At 39.7% G+C, this 21,322-nt stretch overlaps 1 protein-coding gene across 2 annotated transcripts in view; it reads left to right on the top strand.

Moving 5' to 3' along the window:
* The first annotated feature begins 1,955 nt into the window (after positions 1–1,955).
* The window catches only part of SOX30 (SRY-box transcription factor 30), a 32,969-nt gene continuing 13,602 nt past the window's right edge, over positions 1,956–21,322 (top strand). Inside the window, exons 1-4 of one of the 2 annotated variants that reach the window (XM_060006829.1) lie at positions 1,956–2,967; positions 4,958–5,197; positions 6,414–6,593; positions 12,720–13,212. In XM_060006829.1, coding sequence (XP_059862812.1) covers positions 1,956–2,967; positions 4,958–5,197; positions 6,414–6,593; positions 12,720–13,212 — 1,925 coding nt within the window. The remainder of the gene's footprint in view (positions 2,968–4,957; positions 5,198–6,413; positions 6,594–12,719; positions 13,213–21,322) is intronic. The other variant, XM_060006830.1, reaches the window with a different exon arrangement.

Raw genomic sequence — 21,322 nt, forward strand, 5'->3', positions numbered from 1 at the left:
TAAAATGAACTGATAACTATTCATTAATGAATGAATTAAAATGAATTGATAACTATAACTAGTCCTCAGTTTTTATTTATAATATGGCAAATATTGACAGATAAAACCACATAAATAAAAGCTCTTTGGAATCTTCAATCATTTTTGTGGATATAAGGGGTTCCTGAGATAAAAATTTGAGAACCACTGCCCTTGACTACCTGCCAGTTGTAAGAACTCCTATTTGCCACATTTGACAACAGGGCATTAGAAAGAGAGTTGGGTCAGGTCTTCTTTGAGAGCTAACTTGTTCTGGTGGCAAAAAATTATCTGCTTCAAGATAAATTTATAGCTTTTAATCAGGACATCACTTAGAAATGTAACAAATGTTAATACAAGATTTCTTCTTTCTCTTGGTGATATTTAATGGAAACAAACACAATACAGTACTAGTAAAAGGAGAGGCATAAGCACGCGAAGGACTTGAAGCAATGCCTAGCATAAAAGTAAGCCCTTAATATAGGTAGTGATTATTACTATTTTATTATCAGACTACGACAGTCTTTATTCATTTAACAGGTATTTACTGAATGTCTACTATACGCCAGGCTCTATGATTGGCATTGGAGATTTACAAAACACAGTCGGCCCTCAAGGAGTATAAGTAAAGTGGAGGAGGCAGCAGAATAATGCCATAAAGAAATATGTAATTACAAATTGTGGTAAGAACTTTAAAAGAGGTGATAGAGGTACGAGTCCATAAAGGAGTTTTGACCTGATTTTCAGAGTCAGAGAACACGACTTTGAGGAAGTACTAGTTGAGGTGCAATTCGGAATAGGAGCAGGAGGTGTTAAGGAGACACAAGGGAGAAATACAAGTGAAGGCATATTCAAACATCTTTGAAGTAGGAGAAAGAATGAGGAGAGGCAGTGTAGCTAAAGCTGGGGCTAGAGTGGTAAATAGGAGAACTACAGCCCAAGCCATTTGGGGCCTTACGGACCTTGCCAAGACTTTAAACCTTTACTGAGTGGCCTGAGAAGATTTGTTTTTGGAGAGAGGGTGTGGGAAGACTAGATTTGTATTTTTCAAAGATTCTTGGCAGCTGGAGCGTAGTGAGACAAAAGCGAAAAGCAGGGAGACTATTTACAGAGCTATAGCAGTATCCAGGTGAAAGATCCAGGTGAAAGGTGAAAAAAAGATACTGCTATAGCAGTATCCAGATGTAAGAGCAGAACAGAGTAATGGTGGGAGAAACCGAAAGAGGTGGATGAATTTGGGATGTATTTTGCAAGCAGGGCCCACAAGAGTGGTGATAAATATAAAGTTTAACTAGCACAGTAATGGCCAAGTCGAACACTCTTCCCAGCAAGATCAGCTAAGGGGATTATTGAGAAGTTGCAAAATTTGCCTTCTTTTCCCTTGGCACAAATCCAAAGACCCCGGTGAGAGTCAGGGCCCACGAGGTATTCTGGAATTGCAAACCGCGTGTACAAGGCAGGTATGTCCAGCTCTTGTGCAGAACTCACACGGCTTTATCTCCTGGAGGTCAGTGGCGTGGAACCGCTCTGTTTCCTGGGCAACGCCATTGTCGGGCGCTCCGGACTGGGGAGAGGTAACTAAGGACAACGGACTGAAGAGAACACCGGAAGAGAGGGAGAGTCACAGGGGGAAAATGGGCAGCACGTGCCGCGGCCCGGCCGTAGCGGGCGATTCGAGGGCTCGGTACCAGGGGTGCGTGGAGGGCGGGAGGAGCCGGAGAACGTGCCTGTGATTGGCGGACCGCGGGTGGGGGGGTACCAAGACACTTGTGGTTGGGCGAGGCCAAGACCAAGGGCTGCTTTTTGAACCGCGTAGGGTTCTGGGTAGCAAAGGCCGTGGAAGGGTCTTAACTGAAAGGGGGAGGGGAGAAGGTCGCCAACAAACGGCTGAGCTTACAATCCGGGCCGGGAGTAGGCCGGGGCGTCCCCCTCCCCCCATGGAGAGAGCCAGGCCGGAGCCGCCGCCTCAGCCGCGCCAACTGCCGCGGGCGACCCCGCCGCGCCCGCTGCGCCCCGCTCCGCCCCCGGTGGCTGTCGAGGGCGCCTTCTTTCGGGCAGCGGCCGCGGAGCCCTCTGCGTCGCCGCTCGCCCCGTGCGCGGCCGCCATTGTGACGTTAGGCTCGTCGTGCGGGGAGGCTCCGGCGTCGGGCGTACAGCCCGCGGCACGGCGGGTACTGCAGGTGAACCCGGAGCAGGTGTTACTGCTGCCGCCTGGGCCACCACTGCTTCAGGCCCGGGAGGAAGGCGCAGCCGCCTCTCCCGCGCAGGCGCGGCTGCTGCAGCTGAGGCCCGAGCTGCTACTGCTGCCGCCGCCGCCGCCGCCCGAGGGCTCCCCCTGCAGGCCTCAGTTGCACCTGGGGCAGCCCCTGCCGGTGCACGTTAAGGCAGAGAAGCAGGAGCTGGACCCCAGCTTGGATCCGTCAGTGGGACCTCGGAGGGCCGTCAAGGCGGGCCCTAAAGCCTCCAAGGCGGCGAAGGCAGGAGGCCCCGGGCCGGCCATCGACAGCCCCCGAGGGGACGAGAAGGGCAAGATGGAGGAAGAGGAGGAGGTCATGAGCTTCACGGCGGCGAAAGGAGGGGAAGGCAAAAGCCTGGCGGCTATCAGCGAAGGAGTCATCAAAACGGAGGAGCCTGAGAGACTCCGCGAGGACTCCAGGCTCGGCACAGAGCCCGCGTCCAGTGGCCTGGTCCATGGCAGCAAGGATGTCATCCTGACCCAGCCGTCCATTGCCTTTGGGCCGCACCAGCAAGACCTCAGGATCCCTTTGACTCTTCCTACCGTGCCCCCCGGAGCCCGGATCCAGTTTCAGGGACCTCCACGTTCAGAGCTGATAGGATTGACCAAGGTCCCCTTGACACCAGTGCCTATTAAAATGCAGTCCTTACTGGAGCCTTCTGTAAAAATTGAAACCAAAGATGTCCCACTCACCGTGCTTCCCTCAGATGCAGGTATTAGACGGCAGGGGAAACAATCTGGTTTTTTAAACTTCGGCTGTTGCCCCGTAGCTGACATGTCAGCTGTTGAGAAGCATAAACTAGAAAAATAAAATCATGGGTTCAGGGCAAAGTCTGCAAAGATCACTTCTGACTTGTACATATACCAGTAAAATACGCTAACACGTTCAGGATTCCCAAACATTAAAAATAATTATTTTTTTTAAGGCCCAGTGGAGGATGAGATTTAGATGTGACTAATGTTTATACACAAAAATAGAAATATTCTTGCTAGATAACACAAAGCCCTCAGTTTATATGCTACAGATAATCAACATTTTAAAATATTGTATTATAGTAGCTCAGTATTTTTACATGTATCAAGAAACAAGAAAAAATAGTGTTTAATGAAAAAATAAACAGGAAAGTTTATACTGGATATAGAGGTGATTTATCTTCTTTAAAAATGAAGAGTAAACATTTTCTAGGCGAGAACAGTACATAATTAATTGTAATGGTATTCTAAAAGCTAAGGACTTACAGAAATATAGAAAATGAAAACACTGTAGAATAAGTTGTTTTCAAAGAAATGACCACAGTTACAGTAGTAACAATTACAAGTAGATATTTTATTTCTATCCGTTATTTCCAAATATATAGCTAGAAAATTCTTATTTTAAGATGTAATTCAGACAGAATACTATGGCAGTAAATGTCAATGGAACGTCATATTAATCTTCAGTTCATATCTTCATTGACTTTTATCTTCATTGTTTTCTTATTTTCTTTACTGATTCTTCCTCCCCACCCCACCCTCTTGCTTTTTTTTTTTCTAAAATTTTATTGGAGTATAGTTGCTTTACAATGTTGTGTTAGTTTCTGCTGTACAACAAAGTGAATCAGCTATACGTATACATATATCCCTTTTTTGGATTTCCTTCCTATTTAGGTCACCACAGAGCATTGAGTAGAGTTCCCTGTGCTATACAGTAGATTCTCATCAGTTATCTATTTTACACATAGTAGTGTGTATATGTCAATCCCAATCTCCCAATTCATCCCACCCTCCCCTTCCCCCCCGTGGTACCCGTATGTTTGTTCTCTCTACATCTGTGTCTCTATTTCTGCTTTGCAAATAAGTTCATCTGTACCCCATACTCTTGCTTTTTATCGTCAGTAATTTTTAAACTTTGTTTTCATTTTCTAAAGGAGAGAAAGGGGAAGCTTTCTTTATAATACTTATTTCATCCTTTGTGCATTTTAAAATTTTATATATCAAGTAGCCGTAAAATAAAGAGAAACAGTATATGAAGTGTATAGGCAGTGGTTTTTGATGAATTATGTAAGAGATGTGAATTTAAACAACTTCCTTTATTGTAATTTCAGCTGTCTCTGTGATTTTCAAAAAGTCACCTTTCTTATTTTCCTCTTATTTTTTCTCCTGGGACATGGAACTAGTGTTAGTGACCCACCTTGGCAGGTGCTTCACCTTCATAACAAAATATAAATAATATAGTATATTAATATTATAAGTATTTTTGCTTGAATGGGCACTCCAGTGGCATGTAAATGAATTCCTTTAAACATTTAGGGTACACCCACCTAGCGCTGGGATTATAGTCATTAATAAGTCCTAATTCCTGTCCCCCAGTACTAGAATATTTTAATGGGAAATAAACTAAATGTTAATTATTGTTAGAGATATTAATATAGCTCAAAGAAGTAGTAAGCCAGCAGTTTACTGTGTCTTCAACATTATTACTTCCACAGTATCTTCAACAATATTATTCTTTTTGAGGAAGAGAAGAGTCTTTCTAAGCCACAGTTTAGAATGCAGAGTTCAGGGGTTATGAGGAATTCTGGAACACTGGCAGTTCCTTGGCTATATTGAAGTGTATATTTTCTCCAGATATTTAAAAAGTAAATATAGGTGGAAGTGCACTTCACTTTAAAATTGTGTGTGTGTGTGGCACATTAATTTAGTCTCTTAATTTTTGTCATGTAGGAATACCAGACACTCCCTTCAGTAAGGACAGAAATGGTCATGTGAAGCGACCCATGAATGCATTTATGGTTTGGGCAAGGATCCACCGGCCAGCACTAGCCAAAGCTAACCCAGCAGCCAACAATGCAGAAATCAGTGTCCAGCTCGGGTTAGAGTGGAACAAACTTAGTGAAGAACAAAAGAAACCCTATTATGATGAAGCACAAAAGATTAAAGAAAAGCACAGAGAGGAATTTCCTGGTAATCAAATGAAATGAACAAAGCCTCTTTCTAATTTCTTTAAATTTATTTAGGTAAAGAATAGGTTAGTTTGAGACTGAAATACAAAAATGTAATTTTTTTCTAATCTGATATGTACAATAGAGAAAATACTGGCTAATATTACAGTAATGATTTAATTGATACTGGGCATAAGTTTCCTTAAACAGCACAAGGTAGAGGGATATCTGGTCTCATATTTGCCAACTAATGCAAACCTGAGGACAAACAGTTTTACTGTCGTTTTGATTAAATATATAAATATAAACGTAATGAAGGTAAAGCTCCAGAGTTCTAGGCTATAATTTTTCAAATATGCTAGAAAATGAAGTTCAGATCAGAGCAACAGAGAAAATATGCAGCGCATGCTACAGGCATTAACACCATGCTCCATTTTAATATTATATGATTATCAGAATATAGTGCTGCCTTCTGATTGATAAATTTATCCTCATCATGATGTAGTTTGAAATAAATTCTGATTCTCTCCCCAGCAGTGAGGAAATTGATATTAAGCTTGGTAAAAGCACAGTGTATGGCCAACATATTGTGCATGGTGGGAAAAGAATAACTATTTTTCTAAAGTAGTAGGAGAAAGGTTCTAGGGGGGAATCATCAGAGCAGTGGTTACAGGGAACCAGTGATTCTCTTGGTTATGCAGTGGCTACAACTGCCCTAACTCCACTTTTCTGAGTTTGGAAGGAAATTGGGTGGTTTGTGGACTTGGAGACTGCCAAGTCTAAGAGAGTGACTCTTTCTGAAGAAGGCATAAAAATAGTGACTGGTCATTAGTAACCACTTCATCGTAAGATATAGATAATTGTGTCTTATAGAGAGTGAGGAAACAGGAGGAGACAAATAGTATCTTACTGGGGCATTGTTTTATGGGTAGAGGAAAAGCTTTGGGATTCAAACTCAGTGCCTTTAATGTTGATTTTACTATAAATTCATTATGTGTCTTTGGATAAAAGACATTTGCCCTTCCTCTTCCTTTGTATTATGGGTTACAACATTGGCCACTACTTAGGAGCCATATGGATATATATGCTAAAATGCACAGAAATGGTATCATAGAGCTGGAAAAGATACTTTAGACAATGAAGACTTAGAAGTGTTTTGGACTTTTAATGTGCAAAGAACTATTTAAAGGCTAAATAGGATCTATATGTTCAAATTAAAAATAGTTTATCTTCTCTAGGTTGGATTTATCAGCCTCGTCCAGGGAAGCGAAAACGCTTCCCTCTAAGCGTTTCCAATGTACTTTCTGGTACCACACAGAATATCATCTCTACAAATTCAACAACAGTTTATCCTTATTGCTCACCTACCTACTCTGTGGTAATTCCCAGCCTACAGAACCCCATCACTCATTCAGTTGGTGAGTTGATTTTATTGTAGATTACAAATTTTTTAATGGCTGTGTGATCATTTTACCTCTTAACTTGAAATTTTGTTTCTGTTAGCTTAAGAGTTTAGGACAACAATGTTAAGAAAAAATCAAAAATAGAGTGAAAACATTAAATCAGGGAAAGAAAGATTTCAGTAGACATCAAAACCCTTGGTTTGCTAGAGTAGCAAATATTCTGTGTCAGACCTTTTAAGCAAATCAGGATGAGTCCATAGATTATGCAGATAATGCAGGAAATGACTGAGGTAATTCAATAGGAAATAGGAATATGTTTTTACTATTAGCATAAAAGAATGCCTTGCTGATGGGGTATGAGGCATCCTGTCCTGGAATATAGTAGTAGTGACTGATCTCTTAAGACCATTTTTTTTTTTTTTGCTGCCCTAGAAAAGCAATGGAAGTTATCTTCTACCAGATATTTCGTTCATTACATTGTCTTTCCCTAAATTTCTCCTCTGTTATCAGTTCTTCACAACATTCCTGTCTTTTGCTTTTAAGAACCCAAAATTGAGAATCTAGTATCTTAAGAACTTGTTATAGGTCTATCCATCATTAGTTTGTTCTTCCAGAGCCTATTTTAGTCATCTCTTAGGCAGAGCTTTGTACGTTCACTACTTGCTATCACTTGTCCTGAAACTACTGTTCTTTCCAGTTTCTGCCTCCTCATATCTATGTGATGAGAGGTTTAGATATCTTGAAAATTAACTTATTAGGATCTTAGACATTTTCAGGTTTTTTCCTGTGTATCATTGTAGCAATGGATACCAACAAAGCCACTTTCAGGGTATCTAGGCTCAAGGCAAAGAAAGCTGATCCTATCACCCTGTCCTCTCCCAGAACAGGCAGGCACTTTCACCCTTTGCTATTTGGTAGTATCTCTTTTAATCCTGTATTTCAATCTAGGCTTAATTGTGCTTTTTTTAAAAACTTACCTTGTTTTATCTGTTATTTACGATTTACACTTTTATCATCTGTTTCTTCTTTTTACCCCTTTTTCTAAGACCCCTCTTCCATGTCATTCTATCCACAGTTAAATGCTGTATGTTTTCTCTCCCCAGAAATATATTTATCAGTGTTCTTACTTGAGACAGCTGACAGTTTTATACAATATATTAATTTTATGCAATTCTGAGCAAAGATTTGGGGAGATAGAAAGTGGTAGAGCTCTCGCATACATGATGTTTTATTTAAGTATGAGAAGCAGAATTATAGGAAGCATTTCAGAGCCATATACAAAGTAATCAAATCTAAGGAAAATGATCTTTTGTTTGCTCTTTTCTTTTTAAATTTCTCTTATTTCTAGTAATATGTAGTGTCAGTAAAGATTTAATTGGATCTCAAATGATTAAAAAAATCATTATCTTTTAAGTATAAAATTTGGGAATTATTTTCCCAGATATATAAAGTTATATGTATAATAATTATGATATATATATATTTAATAGTTATATAATAGTTATGATGAGATTTATTGGCTACTCTGCTGCCCAATCATACAACTTTTGAAATATGTTCTTTTAGTTTGTACTCATCAGTGTGGCATTATATTACTTGGAGGAGTTGTTATCAGTTGCAAATTTCACTATATATTTTATATTCTAAATCATTTATAAAATTGTTAAGTAAGAACAAATTATAGCACAAATCCCTAAGAGAATCTACTTTTAATCGCTTATTACCTACAGATACAAATTTTTACACCACCCCTTTTTTTGTTTCTTTCAATTAATTTTATATTATGTTCTAAACATAAAGTCATGGTAATTGTGTTTTTCAAACTTGTTTTGTTTATTCCCATGGAAGAAAGATATCAAGTTAGTGAGGAGTGAGGTATAATTTATCTCTTATCAGAAAAAATTTGCTCTCTTTTTTCCTAGCAACCTTTATACACTAATACATTGTATAGATTTCATCAGCTTTTTAAGTGTAGAAAATAGACTTACCAAACTATAGTTCTCAAGTTCACTACTTCCAATAACAAGTTCACTACTTCCAATAACTTGGAAAATGCTCTGGCATAGCATTTTTGGCAGAGAGACCATTTGTATTTACTTCATCTAATATTTTCTCAGCTCTAACTTTGAGTTTCTCTAAAGTTCTTCAGTGAATGCTACCTAAGATCTTGTGATATTTTGATCTTGTGAGCTTGTCTCCTGTTTCTAGTTTCTGAAAGTACTTACAGCCAGATAGTCCAGAATACTTTTTAGATACTTTCTTTTATCATATGTCTTTGATGCCAGTTATGCCAGCATTTTCATTTTACATTAAGTGGTCAAATTTATTTTAAAGGATTCTGGAAGTTTGGTAGAAGCTATATTTATTTTAGCCTGGCTTTTAAATGTCAGTTTTATATATTTAGGAATTTTCTGGTGAGATTATTTCATTTTCTACATTTTATTTCTCAAACCTGAAATGGGTTTTCCTTATTACATCCAAACTCAGTTGACATCTTTCATTCTTCTGAATTCATACATTTTCTCTAAATTTTTACTTTAAAAATGTTTACTACTATTTTAATTTTTTGGTAGTAAACATGTGATGTGATTTTGGTTTACCCATCTGTTCTTATTTAACAGAAACAGAACAAAAAAAACCCTCCAATGTTCTGATACTGTTATTATAATGCAAAAAAATCTGGTCTTGTCCCTGACTTAAGATCAGTTCTAGCAAAGTTTTTTTTTTTTTTTTTGCGGTACGCGGGCCTCTCACTGTTGTGGCCTCTCCCGTTGCGGAGCACAGGCTCCGGACGCGCAGGCTCAGCGGTCATGGCTCACGGGCCCAGCCGCACCGCGGCATGTGGGATCTTCCCGCACCGGAGCACGAACCCATGTCCCCTGCATCGGCAGGTGGACTCTCAACCACTGCGCCACCAGGGAAGTCCCCTAGCAAAGTTTTATATCCATAAGAAACAAAGATATGGCTTGAAAATTCCTTGAAAAGTGATGTAGCTCATTATTGTAGGTTTTCTTATGAGGCAAGGAAGATGGAATCTTATGGTTCAAACTATAGTAAGTCTTCTTAGGTTCCTCATTACCATTTCTGTCCCCAAAGTTCCATCTTTCTTAGCAGTTGTCTAACTGTTCTTCCCAAGTCTCCATTTCCCATCTCTGTCTCTATGTCTCTGCTCTTACTCTCTTTCTCTCTGTCCTCTCCTCCTCTCTCTGCCTCTGTTTCTCTCTCCTCAGCCATATGCTCTTCTTCCTGTTCTTCTTTCTACCTCTATACAACTTTTTCTTGTAGAGAAATTTGGTCTGTCCTCAGTTTATGCCATTCTCTACTCCTTCCTGTTTATCCCAGTCACACAACAAAAGCCTGGTTGCATCCTTCATCCATTCAACACAGGCAGTAGAGTCTTCCTCTTTAGGAGTGGGTGGGAGAGATTTGCCAGAATTGTTGAAAGTTATTAATAACTTTAAATTTTTTCTTTTCTTCTCATATTGTACTATAGATCTAAAATTCTGCTCTGTAGCTCATGTAACAATTAGATAATGCTAGCTGCTTCAACACTCATCTAAACATAACGGTTTAAACAGAATCATGGTTTACTTTTTTACGCATGTAAAGTGCAAAATAAGTATTTCTGGCTTTCTTCCAAGGGATTCATGGACACAGTTTTCTTCTAACCTATGGCTCTTCCATCTTTGATATGTAGCATCCAAGTGTGCATGACCTGCGGAAGGGAAAAGAGCGTGGAGGATCATGCATGAGAGTTTTTTATGGGCCAGTTTCAGAAGTGGTGCATATCACTTCTTCTTACATCCCATTGGTCAGCCTGAGCCACAGGACCACTCCTAACTGCAAGGGAGGCTGAGAAATGTAACCTAGCTGTATGCTAGAGGAGAGAAACCAGGTGACTGGCTGGTCTTTTCCATACTTTATCTACAGCGTGATATATTAGATCTCTGCCCGTTCCACAAGTCTTCCCTATTCACTGACAGTTTATCAGTGATGACTAGGTGTTGCAGACTTTAACCTCTTGTTTAGCAACATGAATTTTGACATTTAGGACATCTTCATTATACTACCATATAACTCTCTATGCACCTGATTTATCTGATTTTTTACCTCAGGCCAAAATGGTGCTTGACACATGTTAGTTGCTTAGTGAATATTTGTTTAGTTAAATAGATGCATGATTTTATCACCTCATGCCTCACCGGTACCCCTTATCTTATAAAAATATCTTTGGTAGAAAAGAACATTTGTATCAGCTAAAGGATGAGTCCCTTCCTTCTTCAATAACTGAAATAATATCATTGTTCTCTATGGCTCCTATAATTTGTGTTTCCTTTGCCTAAAATGACCATACTTCTTTTCTGAGGACTAAGAGCCTCTTGTACTGTACAGGGAAAAGAAATCTGCATCAGAGTAGATTTTAGGAGCAGATGTCTTGAGTGCAGTGATAATTCAGTGAATAAAACTGAGAGATTTTACAGGTCAGCCTGGCTTCATAGTTGCATGGAGGAGGAGATTTTCCTTATACCAGATGAATGGTAGAGGTTCTGTCAGCTATAGGTTTATTTGTTAGTTTGTTTTTTCTTTCATCTAGTCATACCTTTCTTAACTATTATTAACCAAGTTCTGTGCCAGGTAATGGGGATACAAACATGAATTAAACTGTTCCTGCTCTTGAGCTCCCAGTTTTGTGATTGTGGTAAGGGTGGCAGACCTGCAAATTTACACTATTTTGTGATGTTTGATAGATTTATAGGTTCTGAGGGAACCTGAAGAGGGAAATTATGTTTGATTAATCAGGAAAGGCCTAAGGCCTGTGCCTCACAGATTGGAGGGCTAGTCCATGTAACCCCATTAACTGAGAATCAGTGCCGCTTCATCTACACCCTGCTCCTGTGTTGCCTCTACTTCACTGGGTCAGAGTCCAACTTGAAACAGATATACCCCTTAATTCCCTACCTCCAGGTTTAAAGGGGAGGAGGGGTAGTTATTTGACTTATCTGGAGAGAAGGAAGGAGAGGAAGGTGTTATCTGGCCAAGGCTGAGAGAAGATTCACAATCCTTTTGGCCTCTGACAGAAACATTTCTAACCACAGGGTCTGTTCTTGGACTGCATCTTCTATATTAATAGAGACCTAACTGCATGGAAATAAACTAGATCATGAATCTATTGCTTTGGCTTCTCTCTGTATTTCTGTGGAAAACTTGAGTTAAATTTAGGCTAAGTGTGTCATTTGGATAACTCAGCAACTCGGTCAGCAGTCCTCTCTTCTTCAGGATCAAAAAGATCAAATACATGATTATTTCACTTGCCTCTAAAAATTCTGCTATATCCAGCATGCCCTGCTGCGATAATATTCCTTTCTTATCTGTCACAAATTGCTGACCTATGGCAAGTCTTAGTCTCACTTGGGAATTTCCTTATGTATTCATATTGAATGCAATAAAGCAAAATAATTTTACTGATTGTTTCTTTAGTTGTTTCCAATTAAAAAATTAAATGTCAATTATAATTTAGTTTAATATAGAGAAGTATACAAAATAAAAGAAAAATGACCCATACCACTAGGATGAAACCTCTATTAATATGTAAAATAAAATTGATATATTTAGAGAATAGAAAGTTCAAATAGTACCAATAGGTATAAAATGAAAGTCTGGCGTCCCACGGCCCTGTCCCCTATTCCAGATGACCACCTTTTAAAAGTAACCACTATCAGTAGTTTCATACTATTTCTTTTAGAAACATTTTTATGTATGTGCCAGCATTTGTGTGTATTTGTCTTTCACTCAATCACTCAATCATTTTATTCATTTATTTATTAATCCAAAAAATATTTTTTAAGGGCCTATTCTGTGCCAGGCAGAATTTTGAGGCCTGGGGATACAGTAGTGAGCAAAACAGAAAAGGTCTCTCCTCTTATGGCACTTAGAATCTAGGTGGGAAAGAGAGACAAGAATGTAAAATAAATGAACAAGATGGCTTCAGTTTGTTCAAGATGGTAAAATAGAGTGGTGATGTTCTTAGGTAAGGTGGTTAGTGAAGGCTTCTGGTTGTATAGTTTATTAAGTTCTGCTGAAAAAAGAAAAATATGGAGTGACTCAGTTCATGCCTGACCCATGCTATTTTTATTTCTAAAGATGAAGCTCCACCTGCCATCCCGCTGCCCACACCTGCAGTCCAGCGCCCAAGCCCCATCACAGTTTTCCAGCCAAGCATCTCCAGTACTGCCCAGGTGGCTGTCCAGGCTCCAAGTTTGCCCCTCTGTCCACCACTCCTACCCCAGTGCTTTGCTGGGCCCTCCGAAACGGACACTCATCAGCTGCATTCTGGAGCCAGTCACTCTGTGAAGAGACCCACTCCTGTCTTTCTGGAGAGCACCAGCAGGATTCCAACTAGTGCAAGTACTGCCCACGCCAGATTTGCAGCCTCTACCATCCAGCCTCCCGAGGAGTATCCCAGCATCTCCACTTGTCCCAGAAGTGCTCCAATCCCCCAAGCTCCTCCTATTCCACACTCACATGTCTGCCAGCCCCCTCCCCTTGGCCATGCAGCCACATTATTTGGGACGCCACCGCGATTCGCTTTTCATCACCCTTACTTCCTACCTGGACCTCACTACTTCCCATCAAGGTAAATGAACAATTTATTTCCTTTCACGTAAAACTACTTATAGCTAATGAATTTTTACCTCTGAAGGCCTCTCTTATTTACTGAAAAAGGAACTTCCTCATTACTGCTTGGGATCTATATAATTTAGATTAGTGGCTAAATAGGGGGCAAGCAGTTAATATAAATACATGGAGGGGCCAGATGAGGACTGGGGAAGCCAAGGAGAGTGCATGCCCCATCTTATGAGGCAGCTGCTACTCAGTTCCAGCCTACTGTTGCCGCATGAGAATACAGGCGCCAGTGTTGTCAGATCTGATTTTTCTCTTGAAAAAATAATCAGTTATACGTGACCTTAATTTAAGATCATTTAGTCAAACCCCCTGATTGTATAGAGGTGTGGTTCTGAAACTTTCATATATATATATAAACCACATGTGATCTTGTTAAAATGAAGACTCTTGAGTCAGCAGGTCTGGGGTATAGTAGTTTCCTATACTGAGTTATAGTAAGCGTAATATTCTGCATGTCTAACAAGCTCCCAAGTGATGTCAGTTCTGCTGATTGTGGACCACACTTTGAGTAGCAGGGATATAGAGAGCACTTGATCTAAGAGGTTAAATGACTTGTCTGAAGTTATATACCCTCTCAGTGCCCTTTTTAACAAACCAAAACATTTCTTACATAAATTACCAGTAAAGGAATTTATTTTCACAGGGAAGTATCTAGGGAAAACAAATTTGTAACTTTTCATTTTGGAGTGATAGAATTTAACTTCTTTGCAAGCATTCTAATAAAGTGGCATTAACCTCTACTTTTCAGTTGCTGTTAAGTGTGTAGACAGAGATGGTTTCTGTTGAGAATGGAGTGTTACGTGTTTAACACAATCTTTTATGGTTACTTACTTAGAAAGTAAAACTACTCCCCACTTGGGTACCAAGGCCTCAAAGAACTTTTGAGGTATATATTATGTTGCTTCAATTCATAATGGGATTGCTTGCTTTCAAGTCCTTAGCCCAGAACTGGAAGAAAGTGGAACTAGGGGATCAGATCAGGAGAAAGGGAGATTTTGCTATTTGTTGTTTTGTTTTTCGCAATAGGCTCTTCTTTAATAGCTTTCAGAAGTCTTTTAGTTCAAGAAATCAAACTTCAAGAGACTCCTAAGGACAGGGGTTGATAATCTCTTCTCATTGCTATTTCCTAGGATCTGAGATGTTGCAGGAATTTTAGAGAATTTTACAGTGTTTTTTTTTTAGTTATAAGAAGAGTGCTAGGACATAGCTGGAATTTAATAAGTGAGTAGGTTTGAGAAGATCAGCCTTAGTTAGAACCTCGAGGTCCACAAACTAAAACTGCGGAAATTTTATCTTTGTTACATAATTCATTTTGTAATAAAGGAAAGACTTAGACAGTATTTACTCACATTAAAGGAGAAAAAGAGGCATCTAGAACAGGTTGTGTACCACAATCTCACTCTAGTTGTTATTGTTTTTTTCTTTTTAGCATTTTGAGAACTTGGCATTTTTATCTATAATTCTCACAACAATCCTTTGTTTTAGGCATAGTAATCCCTTTACTTTTTCAGATAAAGAAACTGATCAGCTGTTAAATAGCTTTGTTAAGGTCACACACTAGTAAATGGCAGAGCCAGTAGTCAAACTTAGATTTGCTGTCCGATTTTGAATTCCATGTTTGTTTTTTTCACTGTATCAGTAAAGGCTTCTCAATATAATGGCTTCTCTTGATTGGTAGCTGTTAGTTGCTAGCAGAGAATCACATGGAAAATACATACTGTATTTTTGAATGGAAAAATCATGTAGTCAAGTAGACTTTTGGGCAGGAAATGTTTCCTTATATAATAAATAGATAAAATCATAGGAAATTTCTCTTCCTTACTCATGACAAGACTTATGGGATTTAGCTGTTAATGTACAAATCATCTGATAGTTTAAAGAACATTTTGAAAAGAAACTCTGAAAAGTATGTCCTTAGAAGACAGAAACTATACCTTTATCTTTACTACCATTATTGCTAATTAATAATAATGCTATTGGGCTTCCCTGGTGGCGCAGTGGTTGAGAGTCCACCTGCCGATGCAGGAGACACGGGTTCGTGCCCCGGTCTGGGAGGATCCCACATGCCGCGGAGCGGCTGGGCCCATGAGCCATGGCCGCTGAGCCTGCGTGTCTGGAGCCTGTGCTCCGCAACGGGAGAGGCCACAACAGTGAGAGGCCTGCGTACCGCAAAAAAACAAAAAAAAAAACAAAAAAAAAAAACAATGCTATTAAAGGAACCAAATGAAGTGAGTTGGTAGTTTTATACTGAATTTTATTTCATGTAAGAATTTCAAACAAGTATGTCAGCTTTAAACATTAAGTTGCTCCTAACTTCTACCTGTATGTGTGTGATGATAATTTTTCCAAGGATATGGATGATCTTATTTATGCTTATTTAGATAGTATATTTCAGTAAAATCCAGCCTGGCTAAATAACAAAATTAATTGATTTCCTCTCAATTTTTCTATTGTCTCTTCTCCCAACTAATAATAGTCTTCTATAAAGAATATTTCCTCCCTAATCTATTCCATTTACGTGTGAATTATTCAACCATTTCAATACCATAATTGTAATGACTTTTGATATATATATTAAATATATACCAAATATACATATTTGATATTTTGCCCTGTGTATCTAGAGTAAAAATCAAGGAGGTTAGGCAGTTTAATCAAGGAGTCACTTTATGAAACAGATGGACACTTAGAAATGCTGATCCCTAGCTGTGAGGGCTAATATCCTCCTACCTTCAAATATTAACCATCTTCATACTGTGCTTATTGAGACACTCTCTTTCTGTACTATATTAATTTCTTAGTTATTCTTTTCACTCCCCACCTTTTCTTCTTTTTATTTATTTATTTATTTATTTATGGCTGTGTTGGGTCTTCGTTTCCGTGCAAGGGCTTTCTCTAGTTGCAGCGAGCAGGGGCCACTCTTCATCGCAGTGCGCGGGCCTCTCACTGTCACAGCCTCTCCTGTTGCGGAGCACAAGCTCCAGACGTGCAGGCTCAGTAGTTGTGGCTCATGGGCCTAGTTGCTAGTTGCATGTGGGATCTTCCCTGACCAGGGCTCGAACCTGTGTCCCCTGCATTGGCAGGCACACTCAGCTACTGCACCACCAGGGAAGCCCCACCTTTTCTTCTATACCTCCGCCTTCTTGTAGTATTTATACTTTCATATGCACAAGAGATATCTAGGATCTTCATTCTCTTGGCCATTGAGTAAATAAATGTGTTCAAAAAGTGTATTGCAGGGACTTCCCTGGTGGCACAGTGGTTAAGAATCTGCCTGCTAAGGCAGGGGACACGGGTTTGAGGCCTGGTCCAGGAAAATCCCACATGCCATGGAGCAACTAAGCCAGTGCGCCACAACTACTGAGCCTGCGCTCTTAGCCCGCGAGCCACAACTACTGAGCCCACGTGCCACAACTACTGGAGCCTGTGCCCCTAGAGCCTGTGCTCCACAACAAGAGGAGCCACTGCAATGAGAAGCCCGCACACTGCAATGAAGAGTAGCCCCCGCTCGCCGCAACTAGAGAAAGCCCACGCGCAGCAACAAAGACCCAATGCAGCCAAAAATATAAACAAATTAATTAATTAATTTTAAAAAAGTGTATTGCAGTTAGGGATATAGAAAAGATACGAATGATAAATGGGAATTTATTAGCTTGAAATGTATAAAAAAATATAATCAGACATAGCTATATCTATGTATCTATTAGGGAAGGTAAGTCCAAAGAATTCTAAATTTGTGGGATTATATAGCATCTTAACTGTAAAATTTTAGACAAACAGATCTAAAGTTAAAAGCAATTATCCTTAACCCTTGTTTGGTTTGTAGACCTATTTAAGAATTTAATTGAAGTTTTGGACCTATTTTCTGTAATAATGCACATCTACATACATATACAATATTTTGCCTAATCCTTATTGGAGGATAGAATTTATAGTCCCAAAACATGATAGATTTAGCTAATATGGAATACCTTCTGCTGTAACTATCTATAACTGTTGAATTTATATATGAACAATTTAATACCTAGCTGAAATCACAAGAAAGGAAAATAAATCCCCCTTCATCAAAATGACAAACGAGCTGAAAACTAGTACAGTGGTCTTGGGGGTAGTTTGCAGGTTCATATAGTCTCAGCATTTATAAACTTGGGTTTTAATGCCTACATAAGGAGAGGATATGAGGTCATGACTCTGCTCAAGGTGAGGAGCTGAAACTAAAACCTCTTCATAAAGCTAAGACCCTAGAGGACTTCCCTGGTGGCCCAGTGGTTAAGAATCCGCCTGGCAATGCAGGGGACATGGGTTTGACCCCTGGTCCAGGAAGAACCCACATGCTGCAGAGCAACTAAGCCCGTGCACCATAACTACTGAGCCTGCGTTCTAGAGCCCACAAGCCACAACTACTGAGCCCACACACCAAATCTACTGAAGCCTGTGTGCCTAGAGCCCGTGCTCCATAACAAGAGAAGCCACCACAATGAGAAGCCCATGCACTGCAATGAAGAGTAGCCCCCACTTGCTGCAGCTAGAGAAAGCCCACACACAGCAATGAAGACCCAGTGCAGCCTAAATAAATAAATAAATAACTTTTAAAAAAAGCTAAGACCCTAGAAAGGCCTCTCAACCTTGATAAAGTAATAGAAGATTTTTATCATTGACCCAGAGAAAGCACAAAGGAAACTTGTTTTTATTCAGGGCTATATATGGAAAAAAGTCTTCTGTTAGAAATCAAAACCCTAGATTATACTGCACACTGGTTGAGAATCTGAAATCAACCTATCCACTTGATAAACTGAGAAGTTAGGGATTTCCCTGGAGGTCCAGTGGTAAAGAATCCACCTTACAATGCAGGGGACATGGGTTCAATCCCTGGTCAGGGAACTAAGATCCCACATGCTGTGGGGCAACTAAGCCCACGTGCCACAACTACTGAGCTCACATGCCTCAACTAGAGAGCCCATGTGCCACAAAGTACAGAGCCCACATGCTCTGAAACCTGCGTGCCACAGCTACAGAGCCCACGTGCCCTGGAGCCTGTGCACTACAACTAGAAAAGAGAAAAAACCCACATGCCACAACTAGAGAGACGCCTGGGCACCACAACGAAAGATCCCTCATGCCTCAACAAAGATCCCACGTGCCACAACTAAGACCCGATGCAGCCCCCCCCATAAAATAAATATTAAAAAATAATAAAAAAAATAAACTGAGAAATGAACATAGAAATTAGTTCTTGGATGACTTACCTGGGACAACTATTCTAGAGGAACATTTCCACCATTCAAGCCACTTGGAATTTCCAAAGGGAGGAAATTGTTATTAAAGGTGAACTTTAGAAAATTATGGAACACGAGGAAAGTATTCATTAAGAACAAGAGTCAGTAGATGGTACAAATAGGAGAATTAACGCCCCAAGAATTTGAAATAACTGAAAATCAGGGAGAGACTAAAAATCAATATTTCAAATGTTTAAAGAGGACTTCTGTACCAGCCAAGATGCAATATAAGGAACTGTATCTACCCTCATCTGAAATGATAAAAAACAGACAAAATATATGAAGATATGGTTTTCAAGACACTATTTACCAGGCAATGAATATGAAGATCCCTGAGAGACAGAAAATAAATGAGGTAAGCCTTTCAATCTAACCAGCTTACTGACCTGGAAACCGTGGCACAAGCAGATCCTTGCAGACACCCTGAGTTGAGGAGATGGAGCTGAGAGACCAGTGAAACCAAGTCAGTTAGAATTCTCAGGATAGAGTAGTGGAGAGAAGAAAGCTGCACAGTGCAAGAACTCTGGATCTCTGCATAGGTTCCATCTTGAGTATTCAGCTGAATACTGATCAGTGTATGCCTGTGAGGAAAATTACCCAAGGCTAATGGAAAAACTACCTGAAAAATCAGAAACAACAGTTCCCAGCAATCACACCAGGCTGGAAATAGTTCCTGTTCTCACCAAACAGATTGGAAAACCTTGATGGGGTATTAAATACTTAGAGAGTCTTGTTTCAGCTAGGCCTAGACTAAAAATTTCTAATCAATTTTTATCTAAAAAATTTTATCTAAAAATTCGTAAGATCTGAAATGATCAAACTGTTTTCAAGTAATTAACTGCATCCAAAACAAAGCTCAAGGATATTAATAGAAATAGTATGATTAAAAAGATAAGTGAGAGGGAGTTTCATTTCTGAGGTGGCAGCATGAGGAGCTCTGTGAAGCTGCTCCCAAGCAAACAAGCATGACTCGTGAAAACTATTTTAAAAAACTAACCGCTTAAATTCTCTGGGCAGTGTCCTAAGGGCATACAGCAGATGAAGAAACATTTATTCAAGAAAACATCCTAAAACTTGGTGAGAACAGCAAGAGTCTATGACCCTTGAGCCATGACAAATACCATCCCTCACTCCCACCCTCAGTTCATCTGGATGGAATGCCAACTCTGGGTGGGTATGGCCAAGAAGGTAGCTCTCACTCCCCTCAGCTCCTAATCAAGGGATACAATATCTTACAGAGAATGGTAGCATTTCTCATCCTCTCCAGCTCTTGAGTTAAAGAAACTAAGTTGATGGTGAGTGTGACCAAGAGGTTGGGGGTTCCTTTTCTTCGCTCAGCCCCTACTAACAGGATAGCCACTCAACTCTAAGGATGACAGGCAGAGAATACTGCAACCCTGAACACGCTTGACCCAGGTCACTTGTAGAAGAGATGTTCTATGCTGGCAGAGGCAAGCCAAGAAGACCAGAGATTTTGCCATAAGAACAGAGAGCTCAGAAGCTTTCCCCCAAAGGAATTTGACTTTATCTGAAACAGTGTGGGGAAGTTCAACCCTAAGGACACTCTTGAAAACAATGAGATTTTGGTGATAAGCAAATAAAAAGAGACTCCTCTTAATTGAGACCAAGCAGCTACTGTATGCCAGCTAGTACACCAAAGAGAACTAGGGAAAGAAACAGCTAAGAAGAGCCCTCCTGCAGTCAGAACAAACCTCAAAGACTCCTCAAAATTTACCCCTTCTGAATTTAATTGGATCAGACTGTGGAACAATCTCTGCCCCAAGGCATTTCGAAAACAGAGCAATCAACCAGCAATTAGTGGAATCTTAACAGCTGTATGTGATAACAAATGAGTCAGAGGGCTTAACACAAAAATCAGGGAAAGAGATAGTCAAAGAGAGTCCTGCTAAAACCAATATCATCCTAGGGTGACTGTATTCATGTCCAAGTCTGTGCCCTCTGAGGAGTGACACTCAAGGTTCACACTGCAGAGGAAATAGACTTCACTAAAATAGTCTGTCCCTGGTGGTCCATTGGGTAAGACCCTGTGCTCCCAATGCAGGGGGCCTGGGTTTGACCCCTGGTCTGGGAACAAGATCCCGCTTGCATGCCACAACTAAGAGTCTGCATGCTGCAACTAAGAAGTCTGCATGCCTCAACCAAGACCCGGTATAGCCAAAATAAATAAATAAATAAATAAATAAATAAATAAATAAATAAATAAATAAATATTTTTTAAAATAAAAAATAAAATAGTCTAGTCAAGTCAGTAAACAAAAAACAAGCAAAAAAACCAAAAAAAAGTAGCCCTGGAGAAGCGAAAGAGTCATTGTCCAGAGTTCCTACAGTATATTACCTAAAACGTCCAGACTTCAACCAAAAATTATGACATGCACAGAAACAGGAAAGCACGATTTGTACATGGGGGAGAAAAACAGGCAAAAGAAACTACCTGTGGTAGGGCCCAGATTTCAAATTTGACAAAGGCTTCCAAGCCATTATAAATATATTCAAACAATTAAAGGAAACCATTCTTAAAGAAGTAAAGGAAGTTATGATGATGATGTCTCTTCATAGAGATACTATCAATAAAGACATAGAAATTATAAAAATAGCCAAATGGAAATTCTGGAGTTGAAAAGTACAATAACCAAAATGAAAAATTCACTAGAGGGGCTCAACAGTAAAATTGAACGAACACAAGAATGAATCAGAAAACTTGAAAATAGACTGGTAGTGATTATACAATCTGAAGAATAGAGCGGAAAAAGAATGAAGAAAAAT

This window comes from Delphinus delphis, chromosome 3, assembly GCF_949987515.2.
Source record: "Delphinus delphis chromosome 3, mDelDel1.2, whole genome shotgun sequence".
NCBI classification, from domain to species: Eukaryota; Metazoa; Chordata; class Mammalia; order Artiodactyla; family Delphinidae; genus Delphinus; species Delphinus delphis.